The 22100-nt window shown below is 43.1% G+C and overlaps 1 protein-coding gene across 1 annotated transcript in view; it reads left to right on the top strand.

Moving 5' to 3' along the window:
• The window catches only part of atp10a (ATPase phospholipid transporting 10A), a 181699-nt gene that overhangs the window by 134481 nt on the left and 25118 nt on the right, over window positions 1-22100 (top strand). The window contains exons 11-14 of the mRNA XM_043692276.1: window positions 3181-3284; window positions 10670-10796; window positions 18635-18819; window positions 21142-21472. Of these exons, the coding sequence (XP_043548211.1) occupies window positions 3181-3284; window positions 10670-10796; window positions 18635-18819; window positions 21142-21472 (747 nt within the window). The remainder of the gene's footprint in view (window positions 1-3180; window positions 3285-10669; window positions 10797-18634; window positions 18820-21141; window positions 21473-22100) is intronic.

Raw genomic sequence — 22100 nt, 5'->3', positions numbered from 1 at the left:
ATAAGTAAATTACTTTCATTTACAGTGCAATACAGAGAGCGTGGGATGTGATAGCAATAATGAAAGGGGATATGTGTAGTCAATTAATTCAACCTTGCATGTCGCCTTAATTCCGAGCACCTCGATTGGATTTCTGCTTGACCTCCTCTGTATATGTTTTGAAATTTGTTTTTATTTTGTGACTAACCCGTTGTAGTATTTATCTTGGCAGTGCATGTAGCCTGGGATGTTTGACTATGGTACGGTGCATTAGTTATAAGCTGTTCTGAGGTGAAGCAGAAAGGATAGAGCCAGCTTTAAACTGAAAGTTGGGGGCAGGGCAAAGGATCAAACGTGGTTGCCCTGGGCCAGGCCAGTTGACGCATCTGGCAGCGTCTGTGTTCTGTAATTTGTGGTTAACCACAGCCTCATTCAATTTGATAACAAACCACCCCATTATCCAATCACGGTGTAGTTTTGGTGCCCGTGTGCTGTTCGTGCACAATATTGTGTATGGCAAGCAGTCAAAGGTGACGTGGTGTGCTCTCTCAGGTTCTCTGGGCAGAATTCAATGTCCCTACACCACCATCCCCCCCCCACCCAAAAAAACAGGTGCTTGTTTAATTTGTGGGGGCACTGTGAACTCCCTGTCTCCATATAGAGTCAGACAGATATACAGCACGGAAACAGACCCTTCGGTCCAACTCCTCCATGCCGACCAGATATCCCAACCTAATCTAGTCCCACCTGCCAGCACCCGGCCCATGTCCCTCCAAACCCTTCCTATTCATATACCCAGCCAAATGCCTTTTAAATGTTGCAATTGTACTAGCCTCCACACTTTCTCTCTTTGGAGGATCAGTGGAGACTTGATTGGTCGAATGGCCTGCTTCCACACTGCCTGGATGCTATGCATGTTATTTAATGTTCATAATACTGCTTCAATTGGATAACGTATCATCAATAACTGCTTCAGATACTGCAGCCACAACTAGTTCATCACTGATATTCAAGGACCAGGTTCCAATTTGTTTCTCTGCATGAAAAAGTTGCCCCTTAGGTATCCTTTATATCTTACTCCTCTCACCCTAAACCTATGCCCTCTAGTTCTGGACTCTGTGACCACAGGGAAAAGACCTTATCTACTTATCCTATCCATGCCCCTCATGATTTTGTAAACCTCTCTAAGGTCACCCCTCAGCCTCCGACACTCCAGGGAAAACAGCCCCAGCCTATTCGCTGCTGATATTCACCCAGAGGCAGTGGGGGAGACTTCACACAGGAAGACTGAGAAGCTTACTCTATCCAGTTTGCTTGTGAGGTTCCAAGACTGGTTAAGGTAGCCAACATCCATACGGGATGGAGAGGGGTGTGGCATCTTCTGAAAGCTGTCCCCACCCTGTCATCTGACCAGCATCCCCACTTGCACTCCCTACTCACTTTGCAATCACACCGTGTTCCCCATCCCACTCTCACTCTCCATTGGCCTGATTCCCTCCTCCTGAGTGGCATGGTGGCTCAGTGGTTATCACTGCTGCCTCACAGCATCCGGGACCTGGGTTCTGTTCCACCCTCGGGCGACAGTGTGTGTGTGTGTGTGTGGGGTTCACACATTCTCCCTGTGTCTGTGTGGGTTTCCACTGTGTGCTCCAGTTTCCTCCCACAGTCCAAAGATGTGCCGGTTAGGTGGATTGGCCATGCTAAATTGCCCAAAGTGTCCAGGGATGTGCAGGTGAGGTGGATTAGCCATGGAGAATGCAGGGTTACAGGGATGGGGTGGATCTGGTGGGATGCTCTCTAGAGCGATTCTATGAGTACATTACGATCAGCTGTCACTGCTCCTGGCAGCACCAGTGCCAATGGAGAGATTCCAGTGTCTGGTTAACTGGGAGCACTCAGAATAATGGAAGTGTGAGGATTTCAGGTACTGGTGTCCTTATTCCAAGGGAGGAGAACCAGTATTGGCCGTTTGAGTGTCTAATTATTATTAGCAGGTCTGTATCTCAAACATCAAATTCCACCCATACTTGTGATTCCACGAATTACGACCTGCCACATTTTGTTAACTGATTTCCACAGTCTGCCATTCGCTTCACAAAGTACTTCTCAACTTTCTTAAGTTTTCCATGAAGTTGTTATATTTGCATTAATGACTCATTAAAACCCAGAGTGAAGTCTGCTCACTAACAGTGTGTGTATCCTTTTCATGATATGACATGTTCATGACTGCCAATCAACTCCATGATCCACAGATTCATCCAAAATCTGCACCCATCTGTAAACGCTGTGTAATGTATGTGAAAGGCATATTCAAATGCACATTGTGCTTAAAGCTTAGAAGTTCTCCCTACCTTTTGGTGCAATCCAGATGAAGCATGTTCTCATGTAATTTAAACTTTATCATAAAAGTCATACTGTAATATTAGTGTAATACCTCGAGTAAGCAACACTGAAACCAAATTTTAAAAAGAGGCGTATAGACGACATTTAAACGTAACTTGCTACTAGGGCACAGTCCCAATGGCAGCATTTGCTCCTGAAATGCCATTGGAGTTTCACTTGTCAGACCCGAAATCTCTTCCAGCCTTGCATTAAACAGTAAAAATGATTTGTGTTTTTAAACAATGCGAACAAGCTGGTGTGTTGCAGAGACACCTAGTGTGGCCTTTCTTCAGGTAGTACCGCTGTGAAATATTGGCACAACTGCCTGAATTAGAAATGATGAGTAAGCATCACTGCTTTGTGTGGATCTGCACACCTTGTCACGAGTTTAAATAACGTCCTTTCATCCAGTGAGATCTGCACATTCTCACCCGGGATTGCTCGTTCTGGGGAAATGGCCCTCGGGTGAGAACACAGGACAAAGTGACAGTGAGAAACACTCTGTCCTAGGCATGTATTTCTTACGGAGCAGTCTCATGTTTTGACTGTTACAAACTGCCTGAGGCCTGGCCCTACTGTGATCCTGTTCCAGCTGGAAACACCAGCTGCTTTACTGGATTTTGGTGGCTGCAGAGAGTAGGGCAAGGGACTTGACAAAAAGTTGTGTGTCTTGGGACATGTGAAATAATTATGTTAAAATTATTTGCCCTGAGTTTTCCGAATATCCAATTATTTTTCTAATGTTTTGAGTTTTGCTGCAGCATCTTTCCCTGCGAATTAAACTGACTTTTTCTTTCTTTCTTTCTTTCCAATCTTAAGAGATTAGCACAGGCAAACGCACAAGGAAAATCCGAAACAAAACACAGAATTATCTAAACCAGTACGCCACAGATGGGCTCCGGACATTGTGCATTGCGAAGCGGGTGTGTATTTATTGATAAGCTTTAAGGCCCTGATTAAATGTTATGCTTTATTCTGTGATATGTTAATATGGTCATCACAGCTGTAGCTTTCTCTTGTTGTCTGTATTGAGGCCTTAGGAACCACTGCTCCTTCATCAGGTCAAATAAACCTGTTGGACTGTAACCTGGTTTCATGTGACTTCTGACTCACCGAAATGTAATTGAGCAATTCTGCGATATGTTAAATACAACAGTGGGGGAAATGAGAATGTATAGCAGGAAATACATTCATTCATTTGGGGGGGGGCGCGGCACAGTGGCTCAGTGGTTAGCACTGCTGCCTCACAGTGCTAGGGACCTGGCTTCGACTCTAGCCTCAGGCAACTATCTCTGTGGAGTTTGCATATTCTCCCTGTGTCTGTGTGGATTTCCTCTGGGTGCACTGGTTTCCTCCCACAGTCCAAAGATGCTGAATAGTCCAAAGATGCTGAATAGTCCATAGTGTTAGGTGCATAAATCAAAGGGAAATGGGTCTGGGTGGGTTACATTTCAGAGGGTTGGTGTGGACTTGTTGGGCCGAAGGGCCTGTTTCCACACTGTAGGAAATCTAATCTAATCTAAATGAAAATAGACCGTATTCCCATCACAGACCTTCTGTAGTTCCCCCCTTTCATATAGACTACCTTTGTGTTTAATCTGTAGAGTAGCCCTCTGTTTACGAACTTCCAAATATCTAGATGTGCTTGAGTAAACTGGCAAGATACCTACCCATCTGCCATCTCCACTATTCAGCCCTGTCCTGCTGTCTTCAGGAAAACAGTTGCTGTTCTACTGACCCATAACAGTGGAACTACCAAATCCCATGAAGTATTTAATATAACAATCCTGCTGTCAGCAACAGCCCTGCAGTAGGAACAATTTGATACTGTTGCCTTGAAGGCATCAAATTCCTCTTTGAATAGTCACCCATAAGACCATACGGGGTAGGAGCAGCAGTAGGCCATTCAGCCCATCGAGTCTGCACCACTATTCAGTGAGATCATGGCTGACCTGGTAATCCCCAACTTTGCTGTGCTGCCTTTTCCCATAACTCCTAATTGCCACTGGTTAAAAATCTGTGTGTTTCACTTTCGAATATATTTAACACCCCAACCTTGACAGCTCACTGTGATAGACAATTCCACAGATTAATAACCCTTGGAGAGAAGAAATTCCACTTCATCTCTCTCTTAATCGTTGGACCCCTTGTATTGAGATTATACCCTTGAATCCTAGGCTCTCCCAGTTTGGAAAATAACATTTTAGCATTTAGCCTGCCTAAAAATCTTACATGTCTCAATAACTCAGAGTCGTAAAGTTGTACAGCACCGAAAGACCCTTCAGTCCAACTGCTGACTATATATCCCAAATAAATTAATCCCGTTTGCCATCATTTGGCCTATATCCCTCCAAACCCTTCCTATTCATGTACCCATCTAGATGTCTTTTAAAATGTTGTAATTGTACCAGCCTCCTCCACTTCCTCCGCCAACTCATTCCATACACCCATCACTCTCTGCATGAAAAAATTGCTCCTCAGGTCCATTTAAATCTTTCTTCTTTCACTTTAAACCTATGCCCTCTAGTTTTGAACTCCCCTACCCTGGGGAAAAGACCATGGCTATTCACCCTATCCATGCCCCCTCATGACTTTATAAACTTCTTTAAATCACCCCTCAGCCTCCAATGTTCCAGGGAAAATAGTCCCAGCCTATTCAGTCTCTCCTTATATTCAAACCCTGCCACCTTGGGAACATCCTTAAAAATCTTTTTCCGCACCCTCTCATTCTTCTAAATTTCAACAAGTACATGTCCCATCTACTCGACCTCCTCATAAGACAATCCTTCTGTATCTGATATCAGCCGGGTGATCCATCTCTGCACTGCTTCCAAGGCCAGTATATCTTTCCTTTGATAAGGGGCCCAACACTCTTCACAATAAGTGTCTGATTTGACCTTGCATAGTTTTAGCTACCCCCCGCTGCCATCCCCCACCCCGCCTAATTTTACACTCCATTCTCTTTTAAATAAAGGCCAACATTCCATTTTCCTTCCCTTTCACTCTCCATTGCCGGTCTTCAGTGTGATTGGCTACCAGCAGTTGATTGGCGAGTCTTATTTGTTACAGTCAGGCCCACTATTTCTGGTGCATCCCTGGGTGTGTAGAGCAGACCGTCACTCTCTCTGGTTGGCCGAGTTTTAGTCAATAAAGTTGTTTTTACAGCCCTCGCATACCACTCATGTGGGACTGATGATTACACTGTAGCTACTCCAGTTAAACAACATGAGGCTTTTTTTTATCAAATTGCTTCGTTGTTTAAACAAGATGGAATCAGAACGAGAGAAGCTTTTGCAACTCCCATTATATGATAGGGCCAACGATCAATACTGTGCTGTATTTATCACCAGGCCCTTTCAAGAGCTTTGTAAAGGAGTTACTCAGCTCAGCCCTACCACTGCTGAAGCAGATTTTACTTAAGGTGTACTCTAATCAATTTTGTTCTTCAAGAAGCTTCTTCATTTTAGACCTTGAGATCTATGCTCTGTACAATCAATTGCGGGATGACATGGTGGCTCAGTGGTTAGTACTGTTGCCTCACACCTCCAGGGACCTGGGATCGATTCTACCCTCTGGCAACTGTCTGTGTGGAATTTGCATGTTCTCCCCACATGGGCTGTCTCTGGATGATCTGGTTTCCTCCCACAGTCCAAGGATTTGCAGGTTAGGTGCTAAATTACCCATAGTGCTTAGGGATGTGTGGGTTAGGTAAGTTAGTCATGGAAAATGCAGGGTTGTAGGATAGTGAGGTGGGTCTGAGTGGAATACTCTTTGGAGGATCAGTGTGGATTTGATGGGCTGAATGGGCTGCTTCCACACTGTAGGGATTCTATGAACTAGAGGCCGGCAGCCCAGCTTGTGGGCAGAAGCTGTAAATTTAGGCGCGGGGGTAATTTTATAATCAGGTGGCAAAAAAGAATTTTTCTCATGAAGCAACCTTGGAGTTATTTGGTTGGATTTTTTTTAGTGTCCAGTTTTGCTCAGTAGCAAATTAAAGAAGAAAGCAAAGACTCTTAAGCAATTTAAACAACTGGAGAATAGCCACATTCTGAGGTAAACAAAACATGAATGAGAAAGATGAAATTAAGAAAGGGTGTTCAAATGAGGGACAAACTGGGTGAGTAAGGGATATTCATTTGATCTTTTTCCAAGTTTAATTGGTAGCTTCACTTTTTCCATCTCTGGAATCTGTTCTAGAAACGCGTCCAAACTCTTCAGGAGAAAAGATTTTTCAAAGATATTTTGTTTGGAAACCTGGCTCGAGAGCGGCTCAGGTTCCAGAGTATTTCTGTCATGGAAAATTCCTTTTGCATACGATTGTATGTTGCTGTCCAGAATAAATCTACAGGAATGAATAGGTTGCTTTGCTCCCCATGGTATTGACTTATAAGGGAACGTCCCTAAAAACTAACCCTGGTGAATAGCAACCTCACCACACACACTGTTGGGGGGTGTGGGGTGGCGGGTGGTGAAGGTGGTCAGGAAGATACCTTTCTGAAGGGTAACTAAGAATAATGCTGGCCTTGCTAATGATGCATACATCCTAGATTTAATTTGTAATAATTGTTAAATAAACCAACATATTGACAGGTTGGAATGACCTGTAAATGGCAGTATGTAAACTACCTTGCTAACAATGATATTGGATGGTTTTCTTTTTCAACAAACCTAGGGCACAGATGTAAATCAGATCTAGAGACCAGGAAATAAAACAGTGGAACAAAAAAATGCACAAAATCAAAATTGTGCTGGACAGTCTGTAAGGAGAGAGAAACAGGTGGACCTTGGGGATATCATTTCAAAATATACAACATAAGTTGACCTGAAGGAAGACATTTCTGCCAAAGTAATGTATCAAATTGTAGGGCCTGTGATCTGGCAGTAGTTGAGTTTGTTTTTGTTTGCTTATTGGGTCCTGTCTACACAAACAAAATGCAGCTTCCATAACCAAATTCCCTCTCCCTCCAGACTCTGCCAACAGCTCTGTGCTGCATCTCTGCCACAGGGACTGCAGCAGTTCCAGAAGGCAGCTCACCACCACCTCCTTCAGGGTAATTAGGGTAAGGCAATAAGTACTGGTCTTGGCAGCGATGCCCACTTTGCAAGTTTGAGTAAAAATAATTCTGAGTTTGTTCCTGAAATAACTCCACAGAGTTATCCCATCGCTATTTAACCCTTTATTAACATGTGGAGAGTGCTTGACACCAATCTGGCTTCCTCAGAGCCAGCTCTCAGAATGCACAGGACCCCTGACATTCCTGTTTATTTTATTCTCTTCTTAGATTCCTGTTTATATCTGTCAACCAGGGCTCCCTGATTGAACCACATTAACAGCCCCAATCAGGGAACTCATGTTCAATGTGTTCCACCTGGCTGACCTCATTACAATCACTTCCAAGTGCAGTCACTGTTTTATTGCAGGAAGTATGGCAGACAGTTTGGACACAGCATTGTCCCTCAGGGTAGAGATACAGTTCCTATTGTCCCACCAGACTATGAGGCTGCTATATCTCAGCGAGAGGGAGAAACAATTGGTAATGAGTTTAACCTGAAGGTCACCATGCCTCAGACAGAGGGCAAGGTGGAGAAGGCTGGATCTTCATGGTGACCTCAGCTGGTGCAGGATCTGAGCCCATGCAAACCAACCAACTGACAAACCAACCAACCATCCACCCAGTTGAGCTAACTGACCCACCTCTGATGGTAAATAAATCTGTTTTCTGATTATTAGTTGACAGATAAATTTTGGCCGGGACAAGAGGCAAGCTCCTCAGGTCTTCAGCAAACGCGAAGTGTGAGAGCAAGTAAAATTACATCTGTGCATTGCCTTTCATGAATGCAGGTTTTTCCAGCCAATGGACTGCTTTTTAAGGTGTGGTCATTTGTAATCTTGGAAATTTGTGCATAGCAAGTTCCCCACAAACAGCAATGTGATAGCAATCAGTTGTGACCATATTGTCGAGGAATGTCGTAACAGAAACTCAATGGTTAGCACTGCTGCCTCCCAGTGCTAGGGACTAGGGTTCAATTCCACCCTCAGGTGCCTGTCGGTGTAGAATTTGCACATTCTCTTGTTGTCTGTGTGGGTGTGCTCCGGGTGCTCTGGTTTCCTCCTCCGGTGCAGGTTAGGTGGATTGGCCATGGGAAATTGCCCAAAGTGTGCAGTCAGCGAATGGGTGGGATAGGTGGTTAGCCATTAGAAATGCTGGATTATAGGGCAGGGGATAAAAGCAAATTACTGTGGATGCTGGAATCTGAAACCAAAAGAGAAAATGCTGGAAAATCTCAGCAGGTCTGGCAGCATCTGTATGGAGAGAAAAGAGCTGACGTTTCGAGTCTAACTGACCCTTTGTCAAAGACCCTTTGAAACTGCCACTAAAAGTGTGTTAATTCCAATTTCCTGTACCTGTCCAATATCCTTGAATGTTATAATATTAAAGTACAATATTGAATATTGAATATTTTTCAAATATTTGGATAAGTACTTCAAATCTGTAGAGAGAAAAGCAAAGTTAAAGTTTCAGTTCCAGTGACCCTTCATGATGACCTTCTGAACCTGAGGCAACAATGCCAATAACTGAGAAGAGACAAAAAAAACTGCAGATGCTGGCATCCAAAGTAGACAAGCAGGAGGCTAGAAGTATACAGCAAGCCAGGCAGCATCAGGAGGTGGAGAAGTCAATGTTTCAGGTGTAACCCTTCCTCAGGACTGGGTGTGGGGGTAGGGGGAGTTGCAGATAAAGGCAGGGTGGGGGTGCTTGGGTGGGGAGAGGCGTGGAATAGTGGGGTAGTGATGGGCAAACATAGGTGAGGGGTATAGCCTGGTTGGTCGATGGGAGGAATGAATCCAGTTGGGAGCTGGAAGGAAGGGTTGGTAAGTGGAATGAAAGAGTGGAGGCGAGTCTGGGAAGGGAGTCGGGGAACGGGTGGGAAGGTTATTTTGAAATTGGAGAAGGTTAAACCAGTTGATATCTCCAACTGAAGCGACAACCTCTGGCTCTCATCAAAAGGAAGATATCGTCAGGTTGCTTACAGGAGCTAATCTTGCTCTCCTCCAACATCACACCATCAGCAACATGAAGTTCCCTCAATGTCCTGTCATTGCAGATACACAATCCCCTATCCGAAAAGCTCCGAAATCCGAATTTTTTTTTTTGTGGAGTGTGCAGCGTCATTTTGGCATACAAATAGATGGCCCAACTCCACAACCACTCGAACCACGGTGTGGCCCAGCACTGCTAGGTGCCAGTTGTGTCCCAGCGCTCGTACTAGTCACATGTGAATGAGCTGTTCGGTAATAGATTTCTTATTTCACTGTGAAAATGTCATTTATTCCGAAGTCCAAAAAAATCAGAATTCCGAAAAACAACTGGCGGCAAGGATTTCGGATAAAGGATTGTGTACCTGTATTAGGAGTGTACTTATCCCGAACAATAAAGACCACACTGCTCTCAATCTATGTTGCTAGAAGTCCATGCAAAAGGTGTTGAAAAAAACTGAAGAAGACTTAGATCAATATTTCAGGAGAGTGATTACAAAATAAGATTTTGGGGCCAAAAACAGATCAACTGATTTTCTTGTGGCCTGTATCTTTTCCACTGTTCCTTTGTTAATGTTCACATAGACCCTGTTCCCTCTCTCTGACCATTCATTGAAATTATAATTTAAAGTCTGATTTGAGCCTTTCTGTGGATTTTTACCTTTGCAGGATGAACATGTAGTGAGCTCCATACTTATAACAGTGCCTTTACTCTTATTTAATTGAAGTGTTTTACATCTGATTCTTTTGGATTTTGTTACATGCTGACCAGTTGTGTTATTTTGCAGTTTCAGCTGTGATCATATTCATGAGCACTCAACCTGGAAGAATCATAGAATCCCTAGTGTGGAAGCAGGCCATTCAGCCCATCACGTCCACACCAACCCTCCAAAGAGCATCCCACGCAAACCACCCCCCTATGTTATCATCATAACCCTACATTTCCCTTCACAAACCCACCTAGAATGCACATCCTTGGACACTATGAAGCAAGTTAGCATGGCCAGTCCATCTGACCTGCACATCTTTGGATTGTGGGAGGAAACCAGAGCGCCTGGAGGAAACCCACGCAGACACGGGGAGAATGTGCAAACTCCACACAGACCTCGCCTGAGGGTGGAATCGAACCTGGGTGCCTGATGCTGTGAGGCAGCAGTGCTAACTACTGAGCCACTGTGCTGCCCCTTGTTTTAGAAATAAGTCAAACAATTTTGAAACATCATTAGCTTTTTTTTGCCTGAACTTCTGAAACTGTTGTCCTCATTTCAGGTCCTGCGGAAAGAAGAATATGCACAGTGGCTGGAAAATCATTTGGAGGCAGAGTCTGCGGTTGAAAATAGGGAAGAGCTGTTGTTTGAGTCAGCAGTCCACCTGGAGACTGACCTTCAGCTGTTAGGTATGGGCTGAACCTTGGTTGGTATCAAAGGCCTTTGAGAAGCACATCTGCGCTGTGATATATTGGGTCTTCAAAACAAGCAGTTGGCAAAAGCTACCACATGTTAATCTTTGAAGTTCTGTATCTCAGGAGAAACTACAAAATATGGGGCTTTTCCACCACGTTGGCTATCATTAATAGAGCTTCAGAGTAAAGGATAACCTCTAGGAAATAAATTGCATCAATTAAGTGACAGCAGATGTTTGCACAGCACACAAGAAATGCATTGTTAGGAGTGCAGCTAGACCATCTGTTTTGTTGCCTTGCAGCCAGCTGTGTTAACCCTGTACTTGCAACGCTTGAGCAATGCTGACAAGGTGAAAGTCCTGTGGAATGGGTCTCTCACACTTCCCAGTATGAGTTTACCCATTTGTACTTATGTATATCTTTTAATAGAATTCAGTGCAGCATTATCACTGGATTTTCAATTAGGTGTAGAGACTCTGACATTTTGGCCCTATTTTTCAATAATCTCCAAAGTTAAGTGGGGAATGTAACGTCATATTGTTGGATTCAGCTGAAAATGTTTGCAGGAGAGGTGTTAGCGCAGCAAAAGGGAGTCATTCCAGCACAGAATGACTTAATTCACCTCCTGAATTCTGACATGATGCTGGCTACATGTATCCACTTGTGACATTGTGTTTATGGAAATAGTGTTTACAAAATATATGTTAAGTTTAAAGTGTACTTGTTGTCCAGAGGTTGAATGGTGAGGGTATTATTTTTTTCACTGAATTGTTATGGTCCAGAAGGTGGCCATTTGGCTTGTGGTATGAACATCAATTCTCTGAACACTTTAACTTATTACCAATCCCCTGCCTTTTCCCTGGAACCCTGCACATTAATTCCTTTGAAATCTAACTCCCTCTTGAATGCCTCAGTTGAACCAGTCTCCAACATATTTCCTGGCAGTGTATTCCATTCCACAGCCACTCGCTGTATGAAAAAGATTTTTCACACCTCACATTTGCTTCTTCTGCAAAACAGTTCAAAACTGTGCTCTCAGGTTCTTGATCCTTTCACGAGTGGGAACAGTTTCTCCATTGCTACCCATCCAGATCCCTAGTGATTTTGAAAATGTTTATGTCATCACTCTTTAGCATTCTCTCAAAAAAGAATTCAAAGTTTCTCTAATCTTTTTCATAATTGAAGAGTGTCATCCCATGAGCTATTCTCTTAAAACTCTTTTGCACTCTCTCTAATGTGTTCACATCCTTCCTATAACCTGGTACCCAGATTGTCCACAATATTGCCCCTGAGGTTTAATCAACATCTTGTATCTCTAGGAGAAAATTACTGCATATGCCAGGATCTGAGCTGAAAACAAAAAATATTGGAGATCACATCAGGTCAGGCAGCATCCATGGAGAGAGAGCAAGCTAATGTTTCGAGTCCAGATGACTCTTCCTCAGAGCTGGCATGGTGTGGAGGAATCAGCATTTATGCAATAGTTAGGGGAACTGGAGTACTGTGGGAGAAAGGATGTTGATTCAGTGATTGGAATGTGATAATGGCAGAACAATGGCGTGTCTAACTGCTAATTTGGAAAGAACAGATAGTCCCTTTGGAGTAGGGGGTGGGGAGAGAGGACATAGTGACAGAGAATGCAACAAACAAAGCCAAATGAAAGGGAAGGAATGGGAGTGGGTTCACAATCTGAAGGTGCTGAACTCAATATTAAGTCCATCTGCTGCCCCCTCCACACTTTACCTCAGCTCAGTGAAGAGTCACGTAGCCTCGAAACGTTAGCTTATTCTCTGCATGGATGCTGCCTGGCCCGCTGTGATTTCCAGCATTTTTTGTCATCTTGTATAAGTTCATCATAGCCTGTTTGCTCTTGAACATATGCACCTGTTAATGAAGTCTAGAATATTGTACATTTTATAGTAGCTGCCTATCTGTCTTGCAAGCTTTAATGATGGTTTAATGACATATACGGGGCTGGTCAGGCGAGTTGCAGAGAGGATGTTTTGTCCATTAGGGCAGACTAGAACCGGACTCAGAGTCTCAGGATATGGGGTCGACCATTTAGGAAAGATATGAGGACATAGTCCTTCACTCAAGAAGGAGTGAACCTGTGAAATGCTCTACCATAGAAAGCTGTAGGGACCAAGTCACAGAATATACTCAAGGAAGAGTTTGATAAATGTTTAGATATTAAAGGGTATGGTGGGGTTTGGGGGATGGGGGTGTGTGGTTGGGAGCAGGAGCACGGCATTGCGATAGAGGATAAGCCATGATCATATTAAATGGTGGAGCAGACTTGAAGGGCCAAATAACCTGGTCTCCTTCCTGTTTTCTTTATTTCTACACCCAGGTCTCTCTCCTGGTGTACAACCTTTTGGAATAGTACCTGTTTGTTATTTTGTCTCTCTGTGTTCTTTGTATCAAAGTGTGTCAATTCATACTTCTCCACATTGACCCACGTCCATCACCTGTCTGCCCGTCCACCAACAACTCAGCATCCGTTTGGAGTTCCACACTGTCCTCCTCAGTTGACAATTCGCCCAAGTTTAGTATTTTCTGCAAACTTTGAAACTGTGCTCTGTGCACCAAGATTTAGATCATTTATATACATCAGGAAAAGCATGGGTCTCATTGCCAATCTCTGAGGAACTCCATGATGCAAAACTTCCTCCAGCATAAAACTATCCATTAGCCATCACTTTGCTTCCTATCACGCAGCTAATTTTACATCCACACTGCAACTCTGTCTCGTATTTCACGGCCTTTAATTTTCATCATAAGTCTATTGAGTGGAGCTGTGTTTAAGCCTTTTAGCAGTCCACATCAATAGCATTACCCTGGTTAACCCTCACGGTTATCACTTCAAGAAATTCGGCAAGTTAGTTAGTTTGTTATGGACCAGACCAGACACCCTCAAAATATTTTAAGAAGGTAGCCTAGACCCAAGCTTTTTCTTATTTTAAAGGCAGATGTATTGTGCTGTGTTTCAGATACAATGCAACTGGTCAAACTACTCGACATTAAGCAATAGTTAATATACAACAGAAGAAAGAAGAACTTAGAATAACAATTCTATTGGAAAACTTAACAGAATAATAAATACAGTAACAATTACTAATTAACTATTCCAATATTGTAACATCCCATAAACACCTCTTGGCAAAAAGGCAAACTCAAAATCTGATTTTCTTGCATGCAATCCAGCAGCAGGGAGAGAGAAAACTCGGAGAATAGCAGCCCTTCTGAGACTCCAACAGCAACAGATGCTGAATCTCAAATCTAAAAAAAATAAAAATTGGAAATTCTGGTATGTGAGAGTTCCCCACAACCATTCAAGCTGCTTCTATTGTTATAACTTAAAGAAAACCTCCAAGGCCTCATAAGCTGTTTACTGATAGACAGCTCAGTACCCCTCTCTTTAAAAAAAGGACAAAATAACCTCTTAAAGTCACATCACCCTCACGAGTTAAACATGATTTGACCTTAACAAATTCATGCTGACTCTTTCAAATCAATGCAGTTTATTTCCATGTGACTATTAATTCTATCCTAGAGAGTTTCCCCTCCCATCAAAGTTAAACTGGTCTGTAACTGCTTTGCCTACCTTTGCAACCTCTTTCAACAAGAACATTGGAGGGATTGTAACAAGGTCAGCCAAGTGGGCCTCATAGAGCGAGTTCTGTGATTGGACCAGATTAACAGCCCAATCAGGGAGCCCTGGCTGACAGGTATAAACAGGAGTGTCAGAGGGTTCTGTTCACTGAGAGCTGGCTCTGAGGGAGCCGGATCAGTGTCAAGGACTCTCCATGTATAAATAAAGGGAACTTGGTGTCAGGATACCATCCTCTGTGGAGTTATTTCAGGAGTAATGCTTGCAGTTCTCCAATCCTCCAGCAGTACCTCAGGCAAAAATGAAAGGTTATTGCAAGTACATTCTTTATTGTTTTGTGGGACGAGGCTATTGCTGGCAAGGCCAATACTTGTTTCCCATCCCTACTTGCCCTGAGTGGCTTGTTGGGTTATTTCAGCTAAGGGAAGTTAAGAGTCAACCACATTGCTATCGGCCTGGAGGTACATGTTGGCCAGATCAGGTAAAGATGCAGTGCTTCCTTCCCGGAGGGGTATTTGTGAACATGTGCAGTGTTTATGACAATGAATGATAGTATTGTCATCACCATTAACTTACAATTGCAATGTATTATTTTGATTTTAAATCCCAGTTGACAGGGTGGGGATTGAGCCCATTTCCCCAGAACATTGGGCTTCTGGATTACCAATCCACGGAAATTCGTACTGCCCCACTGCGTCCCCATGAATCATAAGCTGCTATCGTTTTCAGTTACATTGTCCTTCCTTTTGACAACACATCTCAATAGCCAGAGACTTTTCCCCAGGGCAGGATTGACTGGAACGAGAAGTCATAGTTTGAAGATATTAGGAGGAAGGTATAAAGGAGACGTCAGAGGAAGGTTCTTTATGCAAAGAGTTGTGAATGCACAGAATGCGTTGCCAGCTGTGGTGGTGGAAGCAGAGTCATTGGGGACATTTAAACGGCTGCTGGACATGCACATGGATAGCGGTGAGTTGAGGGGTGCATAGGTTAAGTTACTATATTTGACATTAGAATTAAATCTCGGCACAACATCATGGACCAAAGGGCCTGTTCTGTGCTGTACTTTTCTATGTACTATGTTCTATCTATTTTTGCAGTAAAACCGTCCGCATCATTTTGAAAAATATAGTCACATCAAATGTTTATGTGATTAATCACTTCTGCCATGATGGTGGTAGATGATATGGGAAGGTTTACATTATTGATGTAATTTAGGAATTCCAATGAAGGGGGGAAAATATCATCCGTATTGAGAACTCGATAATCCTTTCCAAAATAATAGAAAGTGGTGAGAGTGTGGTCAAGCTCAGAAGTACACACGCGAGTTTATAGGGCGATATGAATTCTTAAAGCCTTGTTCTTGCAATGTATGTCATCTGACCTCCTCTGCCTCAGTCCTGCAGGTCAGCTGATCTTTTGCACAATGTTATAAGTGTTGACTCAGCAAAACAACTGCCTTCTTCATTTGTCAGCGGTTGTGAAAAACTTTTCGTTATACAAAACTGAGTTAGTGTCAAGTCTGATTCTGCAAATTAGCTCTGCCAATGTTTTGCATAGATGGGTATTTTTGGTAACATTCCAGCAGGACTCTGAGAGAATTGCAGGGGTGCGGCTTCCCGGTAGCACAGCAATTAATTCCTTCAAATTTCGGCCTGTGCTCGATCCTAGAACAGTCCACACAGATTTGAAAGAAGCAAACATAATCCCAGTATTCAAAAAGAGAGGGAAGAGGGTAATGGGAGAACTATAGACCATATAGCCTAACATCATTTGGCCCGGGTTCGATTACCAGCCATCGCAGTGTTGTGGTTTTTCAACCGACTTTTAAAAGGAAAGCCACTGGGATAAAACCAGCAAGTAAATATTCCATTCTGTGGGAAAACAGACCTGACAGATGGCTCCTGGCGGTGGTTTCTGTGAATTGTAGTGTGGAACCGGGCAGTATTGCTCGGCATCTCGGAAGCTTTCCCCTCTGCTGCTTCCCATTTCTTATTGGGGCAGCACGGTGGCTCAGTGGTTAGCACTGCTGCCTCACAGTGCCAGAGACCCAGGTTCGATTCCAGCCTTGGCGACTGTCTGTGTGGAGTTTGCACATTCTCCCTGTGTCTGTATGGGTTTCCTCCCAGTCCAAAGATGTGCAGGTTAGGTGAATTGGCCATGCTAAATTGCCCGTAGTTAGGCACATTAGTCAGGGGTGAATATAGGGGAATGGGTCTGGGTGGGTTGCTCTTCGGAGGGTCGGTGTGGACTGGTTGGGCTGAAGGGCCTGTTTCCACACTGTAGGGAATCTAAAAAAAAATCAGTGGTATCTGGCGATGAAGTAATAGAATAATTAATGCATGGACTGCAGCAGTTCAAGAAGGCAGCTAACCACCACTTTGCCAAGGCCAACTAACGATGGGCAATAAGTGCTGGCCTGCCAGCAATGCCCATATTTCATGAATGAATAATAAATAACTCTATGACTATGCAGTCAGCACATATTTTATGGAAGGGAAATTGTGTTTAATCAAACGGTTAGTGGCTGTAATTGGGAGAGCAGGGAACCAGTCGATGGAGTGTGTCTAGATTTTTTAAAAAAACATTCGGAAAGGTGCTCTACAAAAGATTAATATGTGATTTTAGGGCTCGTGGGATTTCAGGGTAATACATCAGCATGGATTGAGGTTTGGTTAAAGGACTAAAAAAACAGAAGGAGGAGAAAATATAGACCTTTTATTTGAGCTGCGTTCTGCAAGGATCAGTACTGGGCCTTTGCTATTTACAATATGTATGATTGCCTTGGATGAAGCATTTGACTATAATGTATCCAAGTTTGCAAATGCAATTAAAAAGCTGGTTGAAAAATTAAGTTTTGGAGAGAACACAAAGAGACTGCAGAGAAGTGAACAAGCAAAAAAATGGGGCAGAGGATGATGTGATGAGGTTGAAGCAACCACCTTTGAAGGCAAGTAGGAAAGCAGAGTAAGTTTTGAACAGTGAGAGAAATGCAAAATGCTGTTCTTTAGAGCAGCCTCAAATTTGGTGAACATGCATCGCAAAGTTTGCACGCACGTATAGCGAGCAATTAGGAAAATAAGTAGTCTGTTAGCCATTATGATAAAGGAGTTGGAGTGTAAGCGTTTAGAAGAGTAGTGTGCTGCACGCCAGCTCAATGGGTGGCACGGTGGCTCAGTGGTTAGCACTGCTGCCTCACAGCACCAGGGACCCAGGTTCGATTCTGTCTGTATGGAGTTTGCACATTCTCCCCATGGCTGAGTGGGTTTCATCCTGGTGCTCAGGCTTCCCCTCACAATCCAAAGATATGCAGGTCAGGTGAATTGGCTTTGCTGAATTGCCCATGGTGTTAGGCGCATTAATCAGAGGGAAATGTGTCTGGGTGGGTTACTCTTCGGAGGGTCGGTGTGGACTGTTGGGCCAAATGGACTGTTTCCCGCTGTATGGAATCTAATCTAATCTGTCGGGAATCTGCAATTGTATGGAGCCTTGCAAGACCCACATAATATGTACTGTTTGATCAGCTTACCTCAGAGTTGCCCATAAATGGACTGCAACAAAGGTTAACTACATTGATTCATGGGTCGAGAGGTTGATCATATGAGGAAAGATTGAGTAGACTCGGCCTTTATTTCCTGAAGTTTAGAAGACTGAGAGGTAATCTCATGGAAATATTGCTGTAATCCTTAAAGGATTTAATCGAGTCAATGCTCGGATCTCAGAGGGGTAACAATCTCAGAATAAGAAGTCAGGGTTCAAATTATGAGATTTGTTTCATGCATCTTTGGAATTCTCACCCTCAAAGGGCTGTCAATATAATAATGCAGGGATTGATAGATTCTTAGATACCCCAGGAGTTGAAGGAAATTAGGGATAGCAAAGGAAGCTAAAGGTGAAGTGTGATTGTATTGAATGGCAAGGCAAGCAGGAGGGGCCAAATGGCCTACTGCTGTTTATCTTTCTTGTGCTTTTATGTTGGGAAAATAGTGACATCCCTGTGGTCTTCCATATAATGTCATGATCCCCAGTGGCGACAGCTTGGGAAAAACAGAGAATAAATGTTTCAAGTCCAGTGACCCTTCTTCAAAACAGAATTGACCCTTAGTCATGTTTGGACGGTTTATGGATCATTTTTGATAATTACAGTATTAAGTCTAAATCATTCTACCTCAAAGATATTGTAAGTTTTCTCTCGCTGTATCATACTCCATTATTTTTCTAGGTGCAACTGGTATTGAAGACCGTTTGCAGGATGGTGTTCCCGAAACGATCTCAAATCTACGAAAAGCTGCTTTACAGATATGGGTTCTGACTGGAGATAAACAGGAAACTGCGATCAATATTGCTTACGCCTGCAAGCTCCTTGGTCATGATGAGGAGATTCTTACCTTGAATGCTGAGTCGCAGGTGAGCACAATTTCAGCTGCAAAATCTGTTGTCGGCTTTCTGGACAGCTTTTATACAGCCAGCACGACTCTCATAACCTTAAAATCCATACAAGCAAGTGCAAGCAAATATCACATGCATTTATTGCAAACACTCCAGTTCAGCAGCATTCTAATTTATATCTTTAACCAACTCTTTTCGAGAGCGATCCTAACATTTTCACCATAACAGGAAAAAAGGATTAATGGAAGAGGTAGCTGTGAATTTTGGAAACCTGACTGATTTTCATCGATCCTATTAATTCTGGATTACAGGCTCAGAACCTGCAGGGTGTCAGTTTAGTGAGTGTTGTAAAGTGAAGGCTGCCTGAATGTTGGGGAGGTTTCTTTTGCTGTTAGTAAGTATGATTCCTGCCTTGCAATTATTTAATTTTGAGGTGAAGATCTTTGTAGCAGAAGGTGCAAGTTTATTGAGGAAGCAGCATTTGGATCAGTATTTGATGGGATCAAATTGCCAGTAAACTCTTCATGCGATGCTTGGTGCTCAGTAATCCATTTGCAAGATTTAAGGTCTGTGGTTTCGATGAAGATGTGTACAGATCTGTTGTATAAACAGAAAATCAAAATGCATCTTTTGTTTTGAATGAGTGTCAATTACCTGCTTATAATAGGGAGGACCCTATCTGTCAGCCTGTGGATACTCAAAGGTCAAAGACAAGACCCAATGCATGTAAACCTGAAATTGTCGCGCAACAATTAAGAGTTCTAATCTGATTCAAAATCGCAACTCCCATTGATCTTATGTAGATAATAGGAGAGTGAACAATTAGGGTATTGTTGTAAGTTCCAGCAGAAGTAATCTTCATGTGCGGGGCCTAAATATTGAGGGTCTTTTCACAACAGCATTCGTCAAGGCTTTCAGAATTTGACAGTGCGTAAGTAAATCTCACAAATGTTTCTTCAGGTAGCTGCCACTGATCTACATACCTCCGTGAAACCATTTTTTTTACCGTTGGCTTCAATATCAAAGCACTTAGCACCAACATGTAAAGTGTTCAGAACCCAAAAGAAGTTGAATTATTTTTGTTGGTCTTAAGACAGGGAATTAAAGGCAGCAACCACTTCTGTTCTCATTGCAAAATACAAAATTAGTCATGTGTGGTTCTTACATGATGTTCGCAACAATATTAATGAATGAATGGTGAAAAGATTGTTGTGCTAAATTAGGAGATGATAGCTCCTGTGTACAATTAACCTTCGAGGTAGCCTCCAACTTAAATGTGACATGAAGTGTCAGTAACATAAGCATGGTTTGTAAATTACGGGAAAGACCATTTGGAAAGATAACGAGTTTAAAGTCTTCCTTAAAATAAAGAAATGCTTTAACTTATGACTGGGAGGTAAGTAAGAAGCAATTCTTCCTGCACATAGACCTAAAGAATCAAGTGATTTTAAGAGGTTGAATAGATATTTCTTCATCCAGTTGTATCTATTTTCAGTCCTGTCTGTTGCAAGAAGTTACAGCCAAGTCACAGTTCCAGAAGACCATAGGGTTGCTCTCTCTTTGGAGATGAATGACTAGTGGTGAATTTAACCTGAGGGTTATCATGCCGCAGGCAGGACATTAACCCTCGAGCCCACATTGTTAGCTTCACTCTGTAAAGCATCCCAGCTATCCAGCCAACTGAGCTAACTGACTCCTGTTCTTTCTGTTGTAGATTCCTATTGATTGTACAAACCTACAAACGCAGTCAGAGGTGGGGGAGAGATGGAAGCTAATTAGATTCTTGTAATCAGTCTGTTGTGAAGAATGTCTAGGTAGTATAAGATGATGAAGTCCATTAGAAGTAGGAACTGGAGTAGCCATTTAGCCCCTCCAGCCTGTTCTGCCATTCAGTAGAATCATGGCTCAATCAACATTCCTCACATTCACTTTCCTGCATTTTCCCCATAATCCTTGATTCCCCTTCTGATCAAAGACCCATCCATCTCAGTCGTAAATCTACAGAAGGACACTTGCCCCTTGTGGCAAGGAATTCCAAAGTTACTCAACCATCTGAGAAAAGAAATTCCACCTCACTTCAGTCTTAAATTTACTCTGAAACTATGCCTTCTTGTCCTAGACTCTCCCAAGAGGGGAAACATCCGCTCAGCATTTACCCTGTCAAGCCCCTTAAGAACCCTACATGTTTCCATGAGATCACTTCTTTTAAAGCAGAGAGGACATTTTGATATTTCTGAACTCAATACAGAAGCTGACAAGAGGGGGAAAGTGCCCCCGTTAATTATCTTTTCTATGTGTCTGATTGTTCACTTGTCTTATCTCATTAATATCTTTCAACAGGAGGCCTGTGCTGCTTTGTTGGAGCAGTGCTGGAGCTACATTGAATCAAAGAGACCTCAGAAGAAACGGTTCAATGTGGCTGGAAATCCATCAGTTGACTTTATCTCTTCAAATAGGACTTCAGTGAGCTTGCCCACTCTGCAAGCCAACTTCAGCTTGGTCATCGATGGAAAGACTCTGACTTTTGCATTGGAAAAGACATTAGAGGACAAATTTCTTGCATTGGCCAAAAGTTGCCGTTCAGTGTTATGCTGCCGCTCCACACCATTACAGAAAAGTATGGTGGTTAAACTGGTCCGAGATAAGCTGAAAGTAATGACCTTGGCAATAGGCAAGTCCATATTTATTCCTATCGGCATGCTGTTATGTACTAGGTCACCACACGTTGTTTAAATGTCATTTCAAGTATCTCCATTTCGAAACTCATCACAGTGGCACAGTGGTTAGCACTGCTGCCTCACAGCGCCTGAGACCCGGGTTCAATTCCCGCCTCAGGCGACTGACTGTGTGGAGTTTGCACATTCTCCCCGTGTCTGCGTGGGTTTCCTCCGGATGCTCCGGTTTCCTCCCACAGTCAGGTGAATTGGCCATGCTAAATTGCCCGTAATGTTAGGTAAGGGGTAAATGTAGGGGTATGGGTGGGTTGCGCTTCGGTGGGTCGGTGTGGACACGTTGGGCCGAAGGGCCTGTTTCCACACTGTAATGTAATCTAATCTAATCTAATATTAAAGCATTAACAGAAGAACCTCTACTTCCGAGGGTAAAATCCAATTAAGCAATGACGTGGAGGTGCCGATGCTGGATTAGGGCGGACAAAGTCAAAAATGACACAACACAGGGTTATAGTCCAGCAGGTTTATTTGAAAATAAAGCTCACGAGCTTTCGGAGCCCCCGCTTCTTCCTCAGGCAGCTAGTGAGAGAGAATACATCTGACACAGAATTTATAAGTAAAAGATCA

This window comes from Chiloscyllium plagiosum, chromosome 6 (assembly GCF_004010195.1).
Source record: "Chiloscyllium plagiosum isolate BGI_BamShark_2017 chromosome 6, ASM401019v2, whole genome shotgun sequence".
Taxonomy (NCBI): Eukaryota; Metazoa; Chordata; class Chondrichthyes; order Orectolobiformes; family Hemiscylliidae; genus Chiloscyllium; species Chiloscyllium plagiosum.
The sequence above is the reverse complement of the archived record's forward strand: the minus strand, read 5'-3'. Positions and strand labels throughout refer to the sequence as shown.